This window comes from Salmo salar, chromosome 17 (assembly GCF_965601325.2).
Source record: "Salmo salar chromosome 17, fSalSal1, whole genome shotgun sequence".
Lineage (NCBI taxonomy): Eukaryota > Metazoa > Chordata > Actinopteri > Salmoniformes > Salmonidae > Salmo > Salmo salar.
Window position 1 is genome coordinate 10,475,195 of NC_138307.1, and position 12,598 is coordinate 10,487,792.

The 12,598-nt window shown below is 42.0% G+C and overlaps 1 protein-coding gene across 3 annotated transcripts; it reads left to right on the forward strand.

Moving 5' to 3' along the window:
* The first annotated feature begins 3,769 nt into the window (after positions 1-3,769).
* Positions 3,770-12,375, forward strand: nfip2 (NEDD4 family-interacting protein 2). 3 transcript variants are annotated; one of them, XM_014151630.3, is made up of 8 exons: positions 3,770-4,045; positions 7,615-7,795; positions 8,152-8,288; positions 8,662-8,749; positions 9,198-9,322; positions 10,352-10,418; positions 10,634-10,738; positions 11,202-12,043. In XM_014151630.3, exons 1-7 carry the CDS (start codon positions 4,016-4,018, stop codon positions 10,735-10,737), a joined length of 732 nt encoding a protein of 243 aa, XP_014007105.1. In that variant the 5' UTR covers positions 3,770-4,015; the 3' UTR covers position 10,738; positions 11,202-12,043.
* Positions 12,376-12,598: the final 223 nt, after the last annotated feature.

The window sequence follows — 12,598 nt, forward strand, 5'->3', positions numbered from 1 at the left end:
TTTCATGGATGGACATTCAGGCTTTAATTTGGTTCACCGAGAGGTAGGTTCAGTTTTGAACTGCTGTGAGTAGAGATATCCGTCCCAGCTCTGTGAACCTTCGACAGGGCATGAGTCTGCCCGACAGCTACCTGGGAGAATCCAGAACCTAAAATCTCCATATTTAAGTTATCTTGATTCTGTCCACTCCTTTCCCTGTTGAGGTTGGTGATATTCCAATCACAGACACCCACTTGCCAAAAGCCAGTGTTTCTTGACCCTTCATAGTATTCCATTGGGGTCTCTTTACTCAAATGTCTAACAATGTTAAAGCTGGAATCCTTAATTGAAACAATTGTAAAGTGCACCCCTGACTGTGTTTTTGGTTAAAAAAAACCTGAGGGATGGGGCCCGAGAAATCAAACCAGTCTCAAATTCAAAGCAATGGTTGCAAGTACTGACCATCCATGATATCAAAATGATAGTTTCAACCATGTTTTGAAGCTATATGGTGTTTGGTTACATTTACATTGGAGTAAAACAAGCTTATATTTTGTGTTCTGATGGGGTATGACAGTTGAACTTAGCTCATGAGTTTTCTAGCTTTAAGCCACCTAATTGAAAAAGGTACACCTAGTTGTTAGTATTCAGTGCAACATGCAAAGTGCCATACAGACACATTTCATTTCACTGCTTTCTGTTTATATGCAGTCTCCCTCGTCATGCCCTTACAGGAGGGCTGCTTAGCGAGGGCTTGCCATCTCTTTTGCCTGAAGCATTACCGACCAAACTCGGATGGAAAACCATTTTGGGGTAGGCTTTGTAAGTACTTTGAGAGCGTTGGGTGCCTCTGGAGTACTCTGACGGTTTGGATCCGACTCTGCGTTTAGCTCTGTGGGTGTGATGCGGCTCTCGTTTGAAGTACAAATGTAGAACGCGGGCTCTCAATGTGAAGGGTATCTGAAGAAGTTATTGCCATGGGCTGTGTAATGTTCATCTTATCATCTTATGAAAAGAACTGCAGGTAAAGCATGAGTCAATACAGCCCAGTCTAGTGCATCTATCTGCATGGGTTATCATGATTCATTGGAGGGTAGCATCACTCACTGTCCCACCTACGCAGCTAAAAAATAACCCTGATTGAAGAACCCAGTTTGTAATGGATACACATGGAAACAATAATAGCCTGGAGAAAACAAACAGTAATCAGGTCACTGGCCCACCTGAACACATTAAAACAAATGAGAAATGTGAACGTCATGGAATACCCAGTAAAATGTTCACATCATAGGTACAATAGCATTTTATATATTTGTGAAATAATTTTGTTCAAGCAGGACTCCCACTGAGATGAAGAAGAATACCTGGTATTCCAGTATGTCTTGCCTATGCCGACAAGGATAAATGAAACAAATCTTCTTGAAAGTTGCATGCATCATTTCACACAGCATCATGACACTCTACACTTTGGTTCCAGTACACCAAATGCATAAAGCATATCAAGATTTTGCTCAGCAGTATGATGTCCTTGCAGTGTTCCAAGCAGACCTGGGTTCAAATACTATTTTGAATCTTTCAAATCCTTGTTAAGCCTGTCTGGATTGCCAGATGGGCGGGGTTTGCTATGTTGCTTCTGTTCTATTGGTTCCATTACACAGAGGAAACTCAATCAAGCCCAGATAAAAAATTTGAAATGACTTCAAATAGTGTTTGAACCCTGGTCTGGTTTCAATAAGCTCGCCTGATTTGTTTCAAATGAGGAGAGCTTTTTAACTACACCATTTGTACTGATCAGCATGATGTAAGCAGCTGAGTCAGCTTGTTAGCCAAGGCTAAATGGCTGCCATGAGCACTAAACTTGGTCAGACATCACTGGTCTCAGTTGTAAGGCAGTCAGCATTCAGTAGCCTCAGGGGTGAGAGAAAAACTGTAAAAGCAACGTATGTGGGTGGATCATGGAGCAGCAGACCCAGCTCTGCTGACAACCTGCCTGTGACCCACAGGTCATAGGGCCTCTGGACAGAGCACCCTGTTGTAATGATGGGCTATGAAATGTCTCACTATGTTCATGTATCTGGATAACTGTGCACTCATCTAATCCATATTGTATTTCTTACATAAAAGGGCAGCTATGGAGGCATCCTGGAGATGTTGATCAGCAAAGGTATTCAGCTGTTGCATGTATGCATCTGTGCCCCACCACGTTTGCGTGAGTGCCCTCCTCAGATGGTCCCAAACTCCCAGCGGAGTGAGTTAATCTCAGCTGCCTGTAAGATCCCATGGGTTCTGACCCCCAATCCCCTCTCTCTCTAGATGATTTATATGCACACAGTTCTCTTATAATCAGGTGAGACAAAACTGGCCTGGAATAAAAACCTGCTCACACTGTAGTTGTATGGGACAGGGTTGGTCACCCCTGTTGCATGTAGTCAATGTTTTACATACATTTTCAGCCAAGGACACATGTACTAATTGGTGTGATTATGGGGACTCCCTGTGGTCATGTATGAATACTGCAAGTTAAAGTAAGAATCAATTCCTCTCAAACACACTTGTTGCAGTCATGAAGCTATTGATTTACTTTTGATATGTGGGAACTATCCAACAGTTCCAAATGTAACAGAAACTGTAAATGTTGCTCATATATTTGTTGTGTTTTTGGTCTGATTGAATAGCTATAATCTACTGCTCAGTTACTCCCAATTTGTAGTCCACATGAGCCTAGATAGACCATATCTTGCACAGCCTGCATTGCATATAATTTACAACTGTCTCAGTCGAATTAAAGACAGAAATAGCCATGCAATTGAATGCTCTCCCTCCTTCTTTCTCTCCCTTTCTCCTTTAATGGCCAAACACATATTTCACTAACAAGCACTTGCAGGGAAAGAAAATAGAAGGAAAATAGAAGTTGATTGGGTCCTCTGGGTTTGTTTTGGAACTCTCACTCCATGGTGGTAGGAGCCAAAGGGGCCTAATGTATTCTCTATGAAATCAGGGCCTCATAAATTCCTAATATCCCCAATGTTCTCCCCAATGTTTTCTAACAAGGTCTCGCCTTACCAACGCTTACAGCATGGATCATCAACTAGATTAAGCCGCGGGCCGATTTATTCTTGACTGGATGGTCTGGGGGCCACGTGGGGAATACTTTGGAACAATCAATTGAAGATGATTTCCTGGTGTTTTAGTCTTATGTCTAACAATGAAAATTGTACATAAAAAATATAATTAAAAAAAAAGTGTTTTGGCTCTGAAAACTTGGGGTGCCAAATAAAACCAGCCTCAGTCCAAATTTGGTCCGTGGGCCGCCATTTGGGGAGCCCTGGTTTACAGTTACAGCAGCCAATCCAATGAGTCCTGATAGACTATAAACCAAGAGTACTACCAAGTAGGCCTACCTGTCCAAGTGCAAAGTCCCACAGCCCAAAATGGGGAAATAGCTATTTTGCCGACATCTACGGTGGGCTTATAGCGAACAGTGTGTGTGCGTGTAGACTTCTGACCGTCCGTCTCTGCCTCTCTGAATAACTTTTGACTTTTTGCACCACCTAGTGGTCAAATGTTTTTAGTCCCCGGTAGAGTAGAATGCCCAATTCCAATTCGACCACTAGCACCTATTTCCTAACCTATACACTGTCTTGTCTACAGTCAAATCTGATGAGATTGGATAGGTATTACGAATAAGATGATGTCTTATATTTTCACCTTATTGTTTAGATTCATCCAATATCTTTAAGATATACAGGGATGAGGTAAGTGTAGTGGATATGAGTAGATTTGGAATTCGGAGGCATTGCGTCACAAGTCAAAGAGCCCTATGTGTTTCCACTCACTCGACGTTTCCTATCAAAAGGAGTTTTGCTTCAGTTGAAGCGTAAATGGACGGTTTATTGTACGTCCCAGCGTCTATATTTAATCTACTTCACCTGAATGCTGTCCATTAAAAAGTAAAATTAAGTTACGAAATAGCTAAATACACGATTGTTGACTTTTCGCTTGCTGGCTAGCTCCGCCAGCTGAGTCTAACGTCAAGATGGACCAGGCAGCGAGCCGATACCAAGTGGTGAGCCAAAACAATCGACATTGCCATCTGTTTGCGAACTACAACTAATATAAACAACCTATTTACAACATGACCTGGTGTCAACCTAGACTATACATGTTTAAATTGACGGCTTGTAATCAAACTGATGTTCCTCGTGCCTATCACTTCCGCATTATTCAGCAGCAGATCAACAATGCAATAGCTAACCTAGCTAAACGTTAGCTAGCATGTTGCAATTGAATTTGAGTCGTTAATCATCCAAATGACAGCATTTTGGCGTTTAGTTAACTCAGTTTGTATTGGTTTTCTGAACGGATAACTAACTTGGCTAGCTAGCAAACGTTAGTTCGCTGTATGTCATCCAGTGCCAGGTAAGCTAACCCAACCCAGGCTAGACTTCAATTATATGCAGCCATTTGTGGCAACGCCACCAAATAAGCTACTTTGCTCAAGTATAGTTAGAGCCCCCAAAACACGTACATAATACAAACAATGTTCCATGACGTCTCTGTCGTGCTCAATAATTGGCTTTCCATGAGAACAATGTACACCCCCTCAAAGAAGATGCCATTCCTAGTTACATAATATTGTTCAGTCCAGTTTGCTAGGTAGTTATTAGCTATTTCAGCAGCAGTGGTGTGGGAGGCCGGATGGAATGTTTTACAGTTTTAAAGCTAATTTCCTGCATTTCTATACATTTTACCATGGGGCTGAGAGAAAATGTGCAGTTTAAAAGTACATTTTCTGCAATTCACACATTTTGTCATGGTTTATACTGTGTTCTTGTGCTGTCTGAGTGACTCAAACATAACATAACATGCCATGACATTTGTTTTATTTGTATTCCCCCAATCTAGTTTTTATTTTGGTGGTTGTTAGTTCTCAAAGATGGTCTTATATATATATATATATATATATAGCTACATTATGTTCTCTACATACATTATTTCTGGTCTTAGTCATTTAAGTTTACACTGAAAATGTTTTAACATCCCCCAAATTATTTTCACACAAAAAATACTAAATATAAAAGATAGAAATGACAAAAAATAAATGTATGTATTATATAAACGCAACATGTCAAGTGTTTCATGAGCTGAAATGAAAGATCCAGAAATGTTCCATATGCACAAATTTGTTTACATCCCGGTTAGTGAGCATTTCTCCTTTGCCAAGATAATCCATCCACTTGACAGGTTTTGCAAATCAAGAAGCGGATTAAACAGCATGAACATTTCACAGGTGCACCTTGTGCGGGGGACAATAAAAGGGCACTCTAAAATGTGCAGTTTTGTCACACAACACAATGCCACAGATGTCTCAAGTTTTGAAAGAGTGCTATTGGCATGCTGACTGCAGGAATGTCTACCAGAGAATTTAACGTTAATTTCTCTACCAAAAGCGACCACCAACGTCGTTTTAGAGAATTTGGCAGTGCGTCCAACCGGCATCACAACCGCAGACCACGTGTATGGTGTCGTGTGGGTGAGCGGTTTGCTGATGTCAACGTTGTGAACAGAGTGCCCCATGGTAGTGGTGGGGTTATGGTATGGGCAGACATAAGCTACAGACAATGAACACAATTGCCTTTTATCGGCAGCAATTTGAATGCACAAAAATACAGTGACAAGATCCTGAGGCCCATTGTGAGGTACATTTTTGTTAAAGGTATCTGTGATCTACAGATGCATATCTGTATTCCCAGTCATGTGAAATCCATAGATTAGGGCCTAATTAATTTATTTAAAATGACTGATTTCCTCCATATGAACTGTAACTCAGTAAAATCAGTGAAGTTGTTGCATGTTGTGTTTGATCTTTTTTCAGTATATATTATAAAAAATACAAATTGGAGTGGAAGTTGTCATTTAGAAGTGGCGGCCCACCGCTTCTAAATTTAATGTAGAGAAACACTGGTGTTCTAGAGTAGGATGGGTAATGGATAGGGGAACAGTGTTCAACCTACCTTTCTACTTGGCGACGCTTCCATAATTATCGATTTGGTAGGCACCGGTGTCTTATAAACACCAGTTTCAGGTGGAACTCCGATAACGAGGAATTATTCAGAAAGATATCGAATTCACTTTTTGTGCCAATTGAAAAATGACTTACATGTGTGTAAATATTTGTTTGGGTCGCGCTGTGTGACGCGCTGTCATCTAATTCACTTGGCCTCTAGCGCCAGCTTTAGCTATGCTGCTGGAGGTTTGCTATTGCTCGGATGTCTGGTTGTCAGTGTGAACGCTGTGTATCCAAGGCTAGGTTCACTTCTGGTTTAGTCATCTATCGGCCCCTCACTCTCTAAAGCAGAAAACTTTTACTTTCATAGTCGTTATCATGCCAATGTGTATTTAGGTTATCAATAATTACTTCCATAGACTGACTGATTTGATATGGGATGAGTTAATTAGGCAGTTGTAAGCCTTTTGAAAAATGTAGCCTACTGGCCTTGCGTCAAAAATGCCCACTGCTGCACTATGCTGGAATGCTTGCTAACGTCAGACATACCATGGTATGCCTTAACTTTTTTGCTTCTCAAAGTGCAAAACTTTTTCAGCCACAGCCATGCTATTTTGATCCTGCCTCTGCACTTTTCTCAGTCGCTAGGCAACAGTGGATTTGCCTCTGTGTCATCTCTTTCAGGTTTTGAGGGTAACCTGTATTTAGATACGTCATACAGGCTGTTTTATAATGTAAACCTGTTTAATGTAAACATGTTTAAAGACCTGTTCAGAATGAGTGTACACAAATAACAAGGATGGTTGGGAAACCATCCTTGTTATTTGTGTACACTCATTCTGAACAGGTCTTTAAACATGTAGGCCTAACCTAACTATTTGGACTTATATACTAGACGTATCAGATGAAAATAGGACGTACTGAGAGAACCTCAGGAGTTCTTGTTTAGGCCTTGGTGTGCCGATGGTTGAATAACTCATTCACCCCTGGCCAATTATGCAGTCGTTTAGCTCTTGCATAACTGGTGTCCTTGACACCGGATAGCATCGCACTCAATCATTCTCCTGGCTTTGCACATTGACCCGAGTGCTGCTGGACATGATGACAAACTTCATCTACAGCTAAGCCACAAGTTAAACGCTGGTCTCTTGACCTACGCAAAACGCCACAGCCTCAAGTGAGCTGCAAGACTAAAGCAACATTTGGCACTGCTGCCACACTGATCAAGGCCGAGGCTATGCATCCGCTTAAGCTACATCATTTGTCATTGGCCAGATATAAGGCTGTGCTGTCTTCTCTATAACATTACCGTCACCCTTCTGTTTCCCATGACCATGTTGTCTTCTTCCAACTGGATGCTATGCTGGCAGTTAGCCTAGATCACATGTTTTGGATGTCTTCAGCGCCCTTAGCACTGGAATCAAATGTTGCCTACTTAGTTTATTACAAAACAGCAGATGATCTTTCAGTGTTGGGCCATGACCATATCTATCCAAGTGTCTCAGTTTACAGGGCTTCCCTCTCCTTCCTCACCTTTTGACATTCTGTGTCATGAACTTGTGACGTGGGTTTTATTGAAGTGACACTTAACTCCTTCTCTCTGCCCCCCCGCCCCCCTTCTCTCTCAGTTTGAGAATGATGAAGACGACTCCTGTGAGCCCTCCACCAGCGCCCAGCAGCCGTGTACCTCGGCCCAGGCCAACGCGTCCTCCCAGGCCTGCCCAGTCCCAGTAGCCCTGGAGGGGGACGCAGAGGCCCCACCTCCCCCGTATGCCAGCATCGCCCTGGGAGCCACCGCTGCCATGCCTGGTACAGAACCAAAGACTCCATATACTGTCTGTTTGGCTCTTTATCCCCGTTCTACTCTTCAGTTTAGCTTATGTCTTTGCTTCTGCCTTTTTCTGTGTCTCACTTTGTCTTTCTGCCCCTTTCTCCATCTCATTCTCTCGCAGCGTCTGTAGCTCTCATGTAGTTCTTTCAAACACGTTGGAACCAGCCAGTTGCCCTAAGTATAGGCCGATAGTTCACACTCCTCCTGGAATTAAGCCGATGTGATTTCCTTATTTGATTGAATTGATTTCCGAATTCCATCTTCACCTTGTGAACAGTGTTAATTTGCCCTGTCGTAGTCTAATGGGCCATGTCTTTTCCCTGTGGTCCCCCAGTAGAGAGCAGTTGTTACCCAAGTGATTTCCCCGTGCCGCCCCCCTACAGCGTGGCCACCTCTCTTCCCACCTACGATGAGGCAGAGAAAGCCAAAGCTGCAGCCATGGTACTCTCTGCTGTGGAGGTGATACCAGGGGTAGGACACACACACACACACACACACACACACACGTGTGTTTGAGTATGGGATGTTTACCCATAAAAACAGGATTATTCTGCTGGAATGCTGTAAGAAAAACTTCAATGCTGCTATTAACTACACAGTGTAACAACATATTTCAGGACCAAAACAACTTTGATAGCTATATTGTCCAAGTCATAGCTACAACAGTATTTACAGTATATTAGCTCTATTTTATGTAGGTTTAGTCCAAATGCCCATTGAGCTTTATTTCTGCTTTCTCAACATCTCTAAAAGAGAAGGAAATGTCGACACACAACAGTGCTATTGCTACGTTTCTTCAGAAGATGTGGATGAGTTGTTTTCCTGTCCTCTTTCTTTTAAACAGGAGGATGACTTCCCTCCAAGGGATGATTTCAGCGATGTCGACCAGCTGAGAGTGGGGAACGATGGCATTTTCATGCTGGCCTTTTTCAGTGAGTGGATCTGTTGTTTGTGCACGAAACCCCCCTATTCTTCAGTGAGTTGACAAGCCCAAATAGCCTCTTTCACTGAGCGGACTGGCCCATTTCAGTCTGAGCAGGGGAACTTAACAAAAGTTTGCTTGGATGAAAATGTGAGTAAGCAGTTGAAGGTGTTTTCTATGGATTCACCACAAGGTGGCAACAGTCACTCATTGAAGACAACATGATCTCTTCCTCCAATAGGAATGGAGGTGGGAAAGGTCAAAGTAAGTCAGCTTAGTGATTCTCTGGCTGCATTCATTTGGCCTCAGAATGTGTCTTTAAGTATGTATAGAAGGACATCCAATTTGTGATATACTGAACAGTGACTCACTCAACAGAAATGTTAGTCAACCTTGAGAGTGGTGTCTGTCTGTCGGTCTGTGCTTGTAACTGCATGCTTTCTTCCGTCTCCAAACAGTGGCCTTCCTGTTCAATTGGATTGGGTTCTGCCTGTCATTCTGCCTGACCAACACCATCGCCGGCCGATACGGGGCCATCTGCGGCTTTGGCCTCTCTCTCATCAAGTGGATTCTCATCGTCAGAGTAAGTGCAGTATTGGGTCAAAGGGGCCTAATCAATGTATCTAAAACAACGTACAGAGTTGATTTCAATATGGGACAGGACATACAGTCCACAACTTTAAAAGCAGTCCATACAAAGAGTGTCTACTTCAAACATCAATGTTGCAAATGGTTTATGTTAAATTAACAAACTGGCTAGCATTATCCTGCTTAATCCAGACAATGCTGTGCTCGTAATTGCGGCAGGTAGCCTAGTGGTAAAGACCGTTGGGCCAGTAACCAAAAAGGTCGCTGGTTCAAATCCCCACGCCGACTAGGATAAACATCTGCCAATGTGCCTTTGAGCAAGGCACTTAACCCTAATTGCTCTTGTAAATCGCTCTGGATAAGAGTGTCTGCTAAATTACTAAAATGTAATTGTTTTTTTTTTAAATAATGTAAAATGTTTCACTTGGCTAGCATGTTAATGAGTTGAATGTTACAAAATACATTTCAAGTATGTCCAGTATATCACTGCTTGTGCAGCAGGAAGCAGATGCTTGCTAAGGCTTGTTAGCCCTAGATGTGAGGAGGACACCCTTAAGAGCAGGAACCCAGTGTAATCTCTGTGCTCCGGGCATCAATCAAAGCTCTGTACAATTTCCACATGAAGAAGCAACACACTGGTGGGCATAGAGTTATTAACCCCGGGCTTTCATCATTGATCTGGTGCACACAGCTACTTCCACTAGATGTTGTGCAATACTAGGCTATACAGGAGTTTAGGCCTTTATCTGAGCAGTGCCAAATTAAAGGCCTGGTTTCCTGGTGTCTGGGAATAGGCTTATTTATTTTTTTTGGTCCTGGAAACCGGCCCATAGTCTCAATTAGGATACCCAACATTTGAGGAACTGAGGCTTGAGGAGTCCTAATCCTAGCGCAAGTACATTTCTGCCATGTTGATTCTGAAAATCTGTATGTGTTTATAGTAACTGATTGTCATTCAAGTATTCTCATGATGGTCGGACATGTTGTTGAATGTCTATTTCCTGTAAATTCTACTTTCCCACAGTTCTCTGACTACTTTACTGGATACTTCAATGGGCAGTACTGGCTCTGGTGGATTTTCCTGGTCCTCGGTAAGTTTACTGATCTGTATAGCAAATGCTGCGTTCTTCAACTAGCCAATTGCTGAGGAATTAAGCTGTGCTAATATATCCACCTAGAATGTTGTACACCAATGCCATCTGGTGGCTAAAATGATGTACTACTAATCTTCCCACAGTAAAGTGAATTCCTTGACCTTGGATGAATAGTGGTGTTTTTTACTAATGATTTCGAATCCCTTCCTCAGGTCTCCTGCTTTTCTTCAGAGGGTTCGTGAGCTACCTGAAAGTGCGCAACATGTCTGAAAGCATGGCTGCCTCGCACAGAACACGCTTCTTCTTCCTGTACTGAGGTAAAACATATCTTTTTTAATTGAACCTTTATTTAACTAGGCAAGTCGGTTAAGAACAAATTCTTATTTACAATGACGGCCAAACCTGGACGACACTGGGCCAATTGTGCGCTGCCCTATGGGACTCCCAATCACGGCCGGATGTGAACCAGGTACTGCAGTGACGCCTCTTGCGCTGCGATGCAGTGTCTTAGACCACTGCGCCACTCGGGAGCCCAACTACTATTGAAGACCTTAGTACACAGTCACCGCATACCAGCATGTATAGTAGATATTATCCTTGAGACTTGACATTCATATAAAGACATGCATATAAATGAAGTTGTTTATGAAATAATACTATATATTGTTGTTACCAATTTGTCTTTCTGTAAATGGCATGTTGTTACACCTGCTACCCGTAGTCTGCGAATTCTACAACAGTTGCGCTTTCAGAATTATTTTCCCACTTCCTTTGCTCCAGGTTGTCGCACCAAACATTCCTCCTTAATGTGAAATTCCCTGAGGATTTGCGACCCTCTTCTCGAATGACCAGGACAACAAAAAAAAACACAGTGAAAAGAAGTGAGGAAGAAAAGAACCAGTGCATCATTACAGCTGCGAAAGTCTGGCATCTTTCATTAAAAGCAAAAACGGCTGACTCGTCTCTTTTTCAGAAAGTCCGTACAGTACAGATTAACCCAGCTAATTATACCCTGTGTGTTTTCTGATATTTCCACCGGCATTGTTTGGCTCTCTAGATTTCAATTGCCTTCCTGATCTAACCCCTGTTATGGTCCCATCCTGCTTAATATCCCAAGTCTTGTACAGTGGATACACCTTAACAGGGGGTAGTATAGTGCAGTGTAATAGCTGGGTCTACCTGTTGTGGACGTTGGTTGAAAAGCACACACGAGAAGATGTAAGAAAACGGGTATGCAGCCAAGAGGTCTTATGCAATTGTGTCCTTACCTGAACTGGATATATGCTCCGATGATGAAACGGTTAGTCATCTTTTTTTCTTTTTTTTTTTACTTTTAGAGCTCTATCGGAGTATCAATATTACAATTTGAATTTTATCCCTTGATTTTAATCCCGTATTTAATTGTCTTTGGTATAAAAATGTTATTTGATGAAACTCATGACTTATTGTGAAATGATTGAACTGTGTCACAGCTTATGCCAATTTACATGTGCAACCTCTTTCTCCATCAGTTGTGAATTGCTTACTTGTCATAGTGCGTATACTGATCTCTTTGTCAGTCCAATTTTGAACTGGAATTTGTGTTTATCCCAAAAAAGGATATCTGCCTTTTGCACTTTTTTATTTTCAAAAAAATTACTTTTTCATTAAGTTGATTATTGCAATTAGCCTGAACTGTGACATTTTAAAGTATTGTCACGTTTCTTTAATGCTTGAATGATGCCTTTGTCATTTTGTTTCTGTTACACAGAAGCCTCATCAGCAATATCAAAAAACGTAACTTAGTTGGTTCTAGTAGTATTCAGCTAAAGCAACGTTATTAATGTTCTATTTGTATGTTTGTAAAACAGCCAAACTAGTTTTGTCGGAAATGATGGTACTCAGAGATGATGATGCGTGCTTGTTAACTCTTTAACCTGAAGTCTTGCAAAATGCCAATAAAGTTCCAAATGCACCCTGTGACTGCCTCATGTTAGAATTAATTTGATGTTGAATAGGCCTATCGTGTGCTATAGTGAGCCCTGGAGGATGTTGACTAGCCTCTCTTATTTAGGGCTGTGTCTGAAAACGCTACTAGCCGTTAAGTCCTTGCTTCCGTCCTTGTTTCCTCAATTGCTCTCAAAGCGCATTGGAGGACAGGATACAAGGTCCCTCCCTCCAACCTCTTCCTCCATTGG

What these genes read in the sequence shown, in the direction of transcription:
- nfip2 (XM_014151630.3), top strand. Translation starts at nt 4,016, where the DNA reads ATGGACCAGGCAGCGAGCCGATACCAAGTG. An exon ending in CAGCGAGCCGATACCAAGTG is followed by an intron (nt 4,046 to 7,614) that starts GTGAGCCAAAAC and finishes CTTCTCTCTCAG; the next exon opens with TTTGAGAATGATGAAGACGA. An exon ending in AGTGGATTCTCATCGTCAGA is followed by an intron (nt 9,323 to 10,351) that starts GTAAGTGCAGTA and finishes ACTTTCCCACAG; the next exon opens with TTCTCTGACTACTTTACTGG.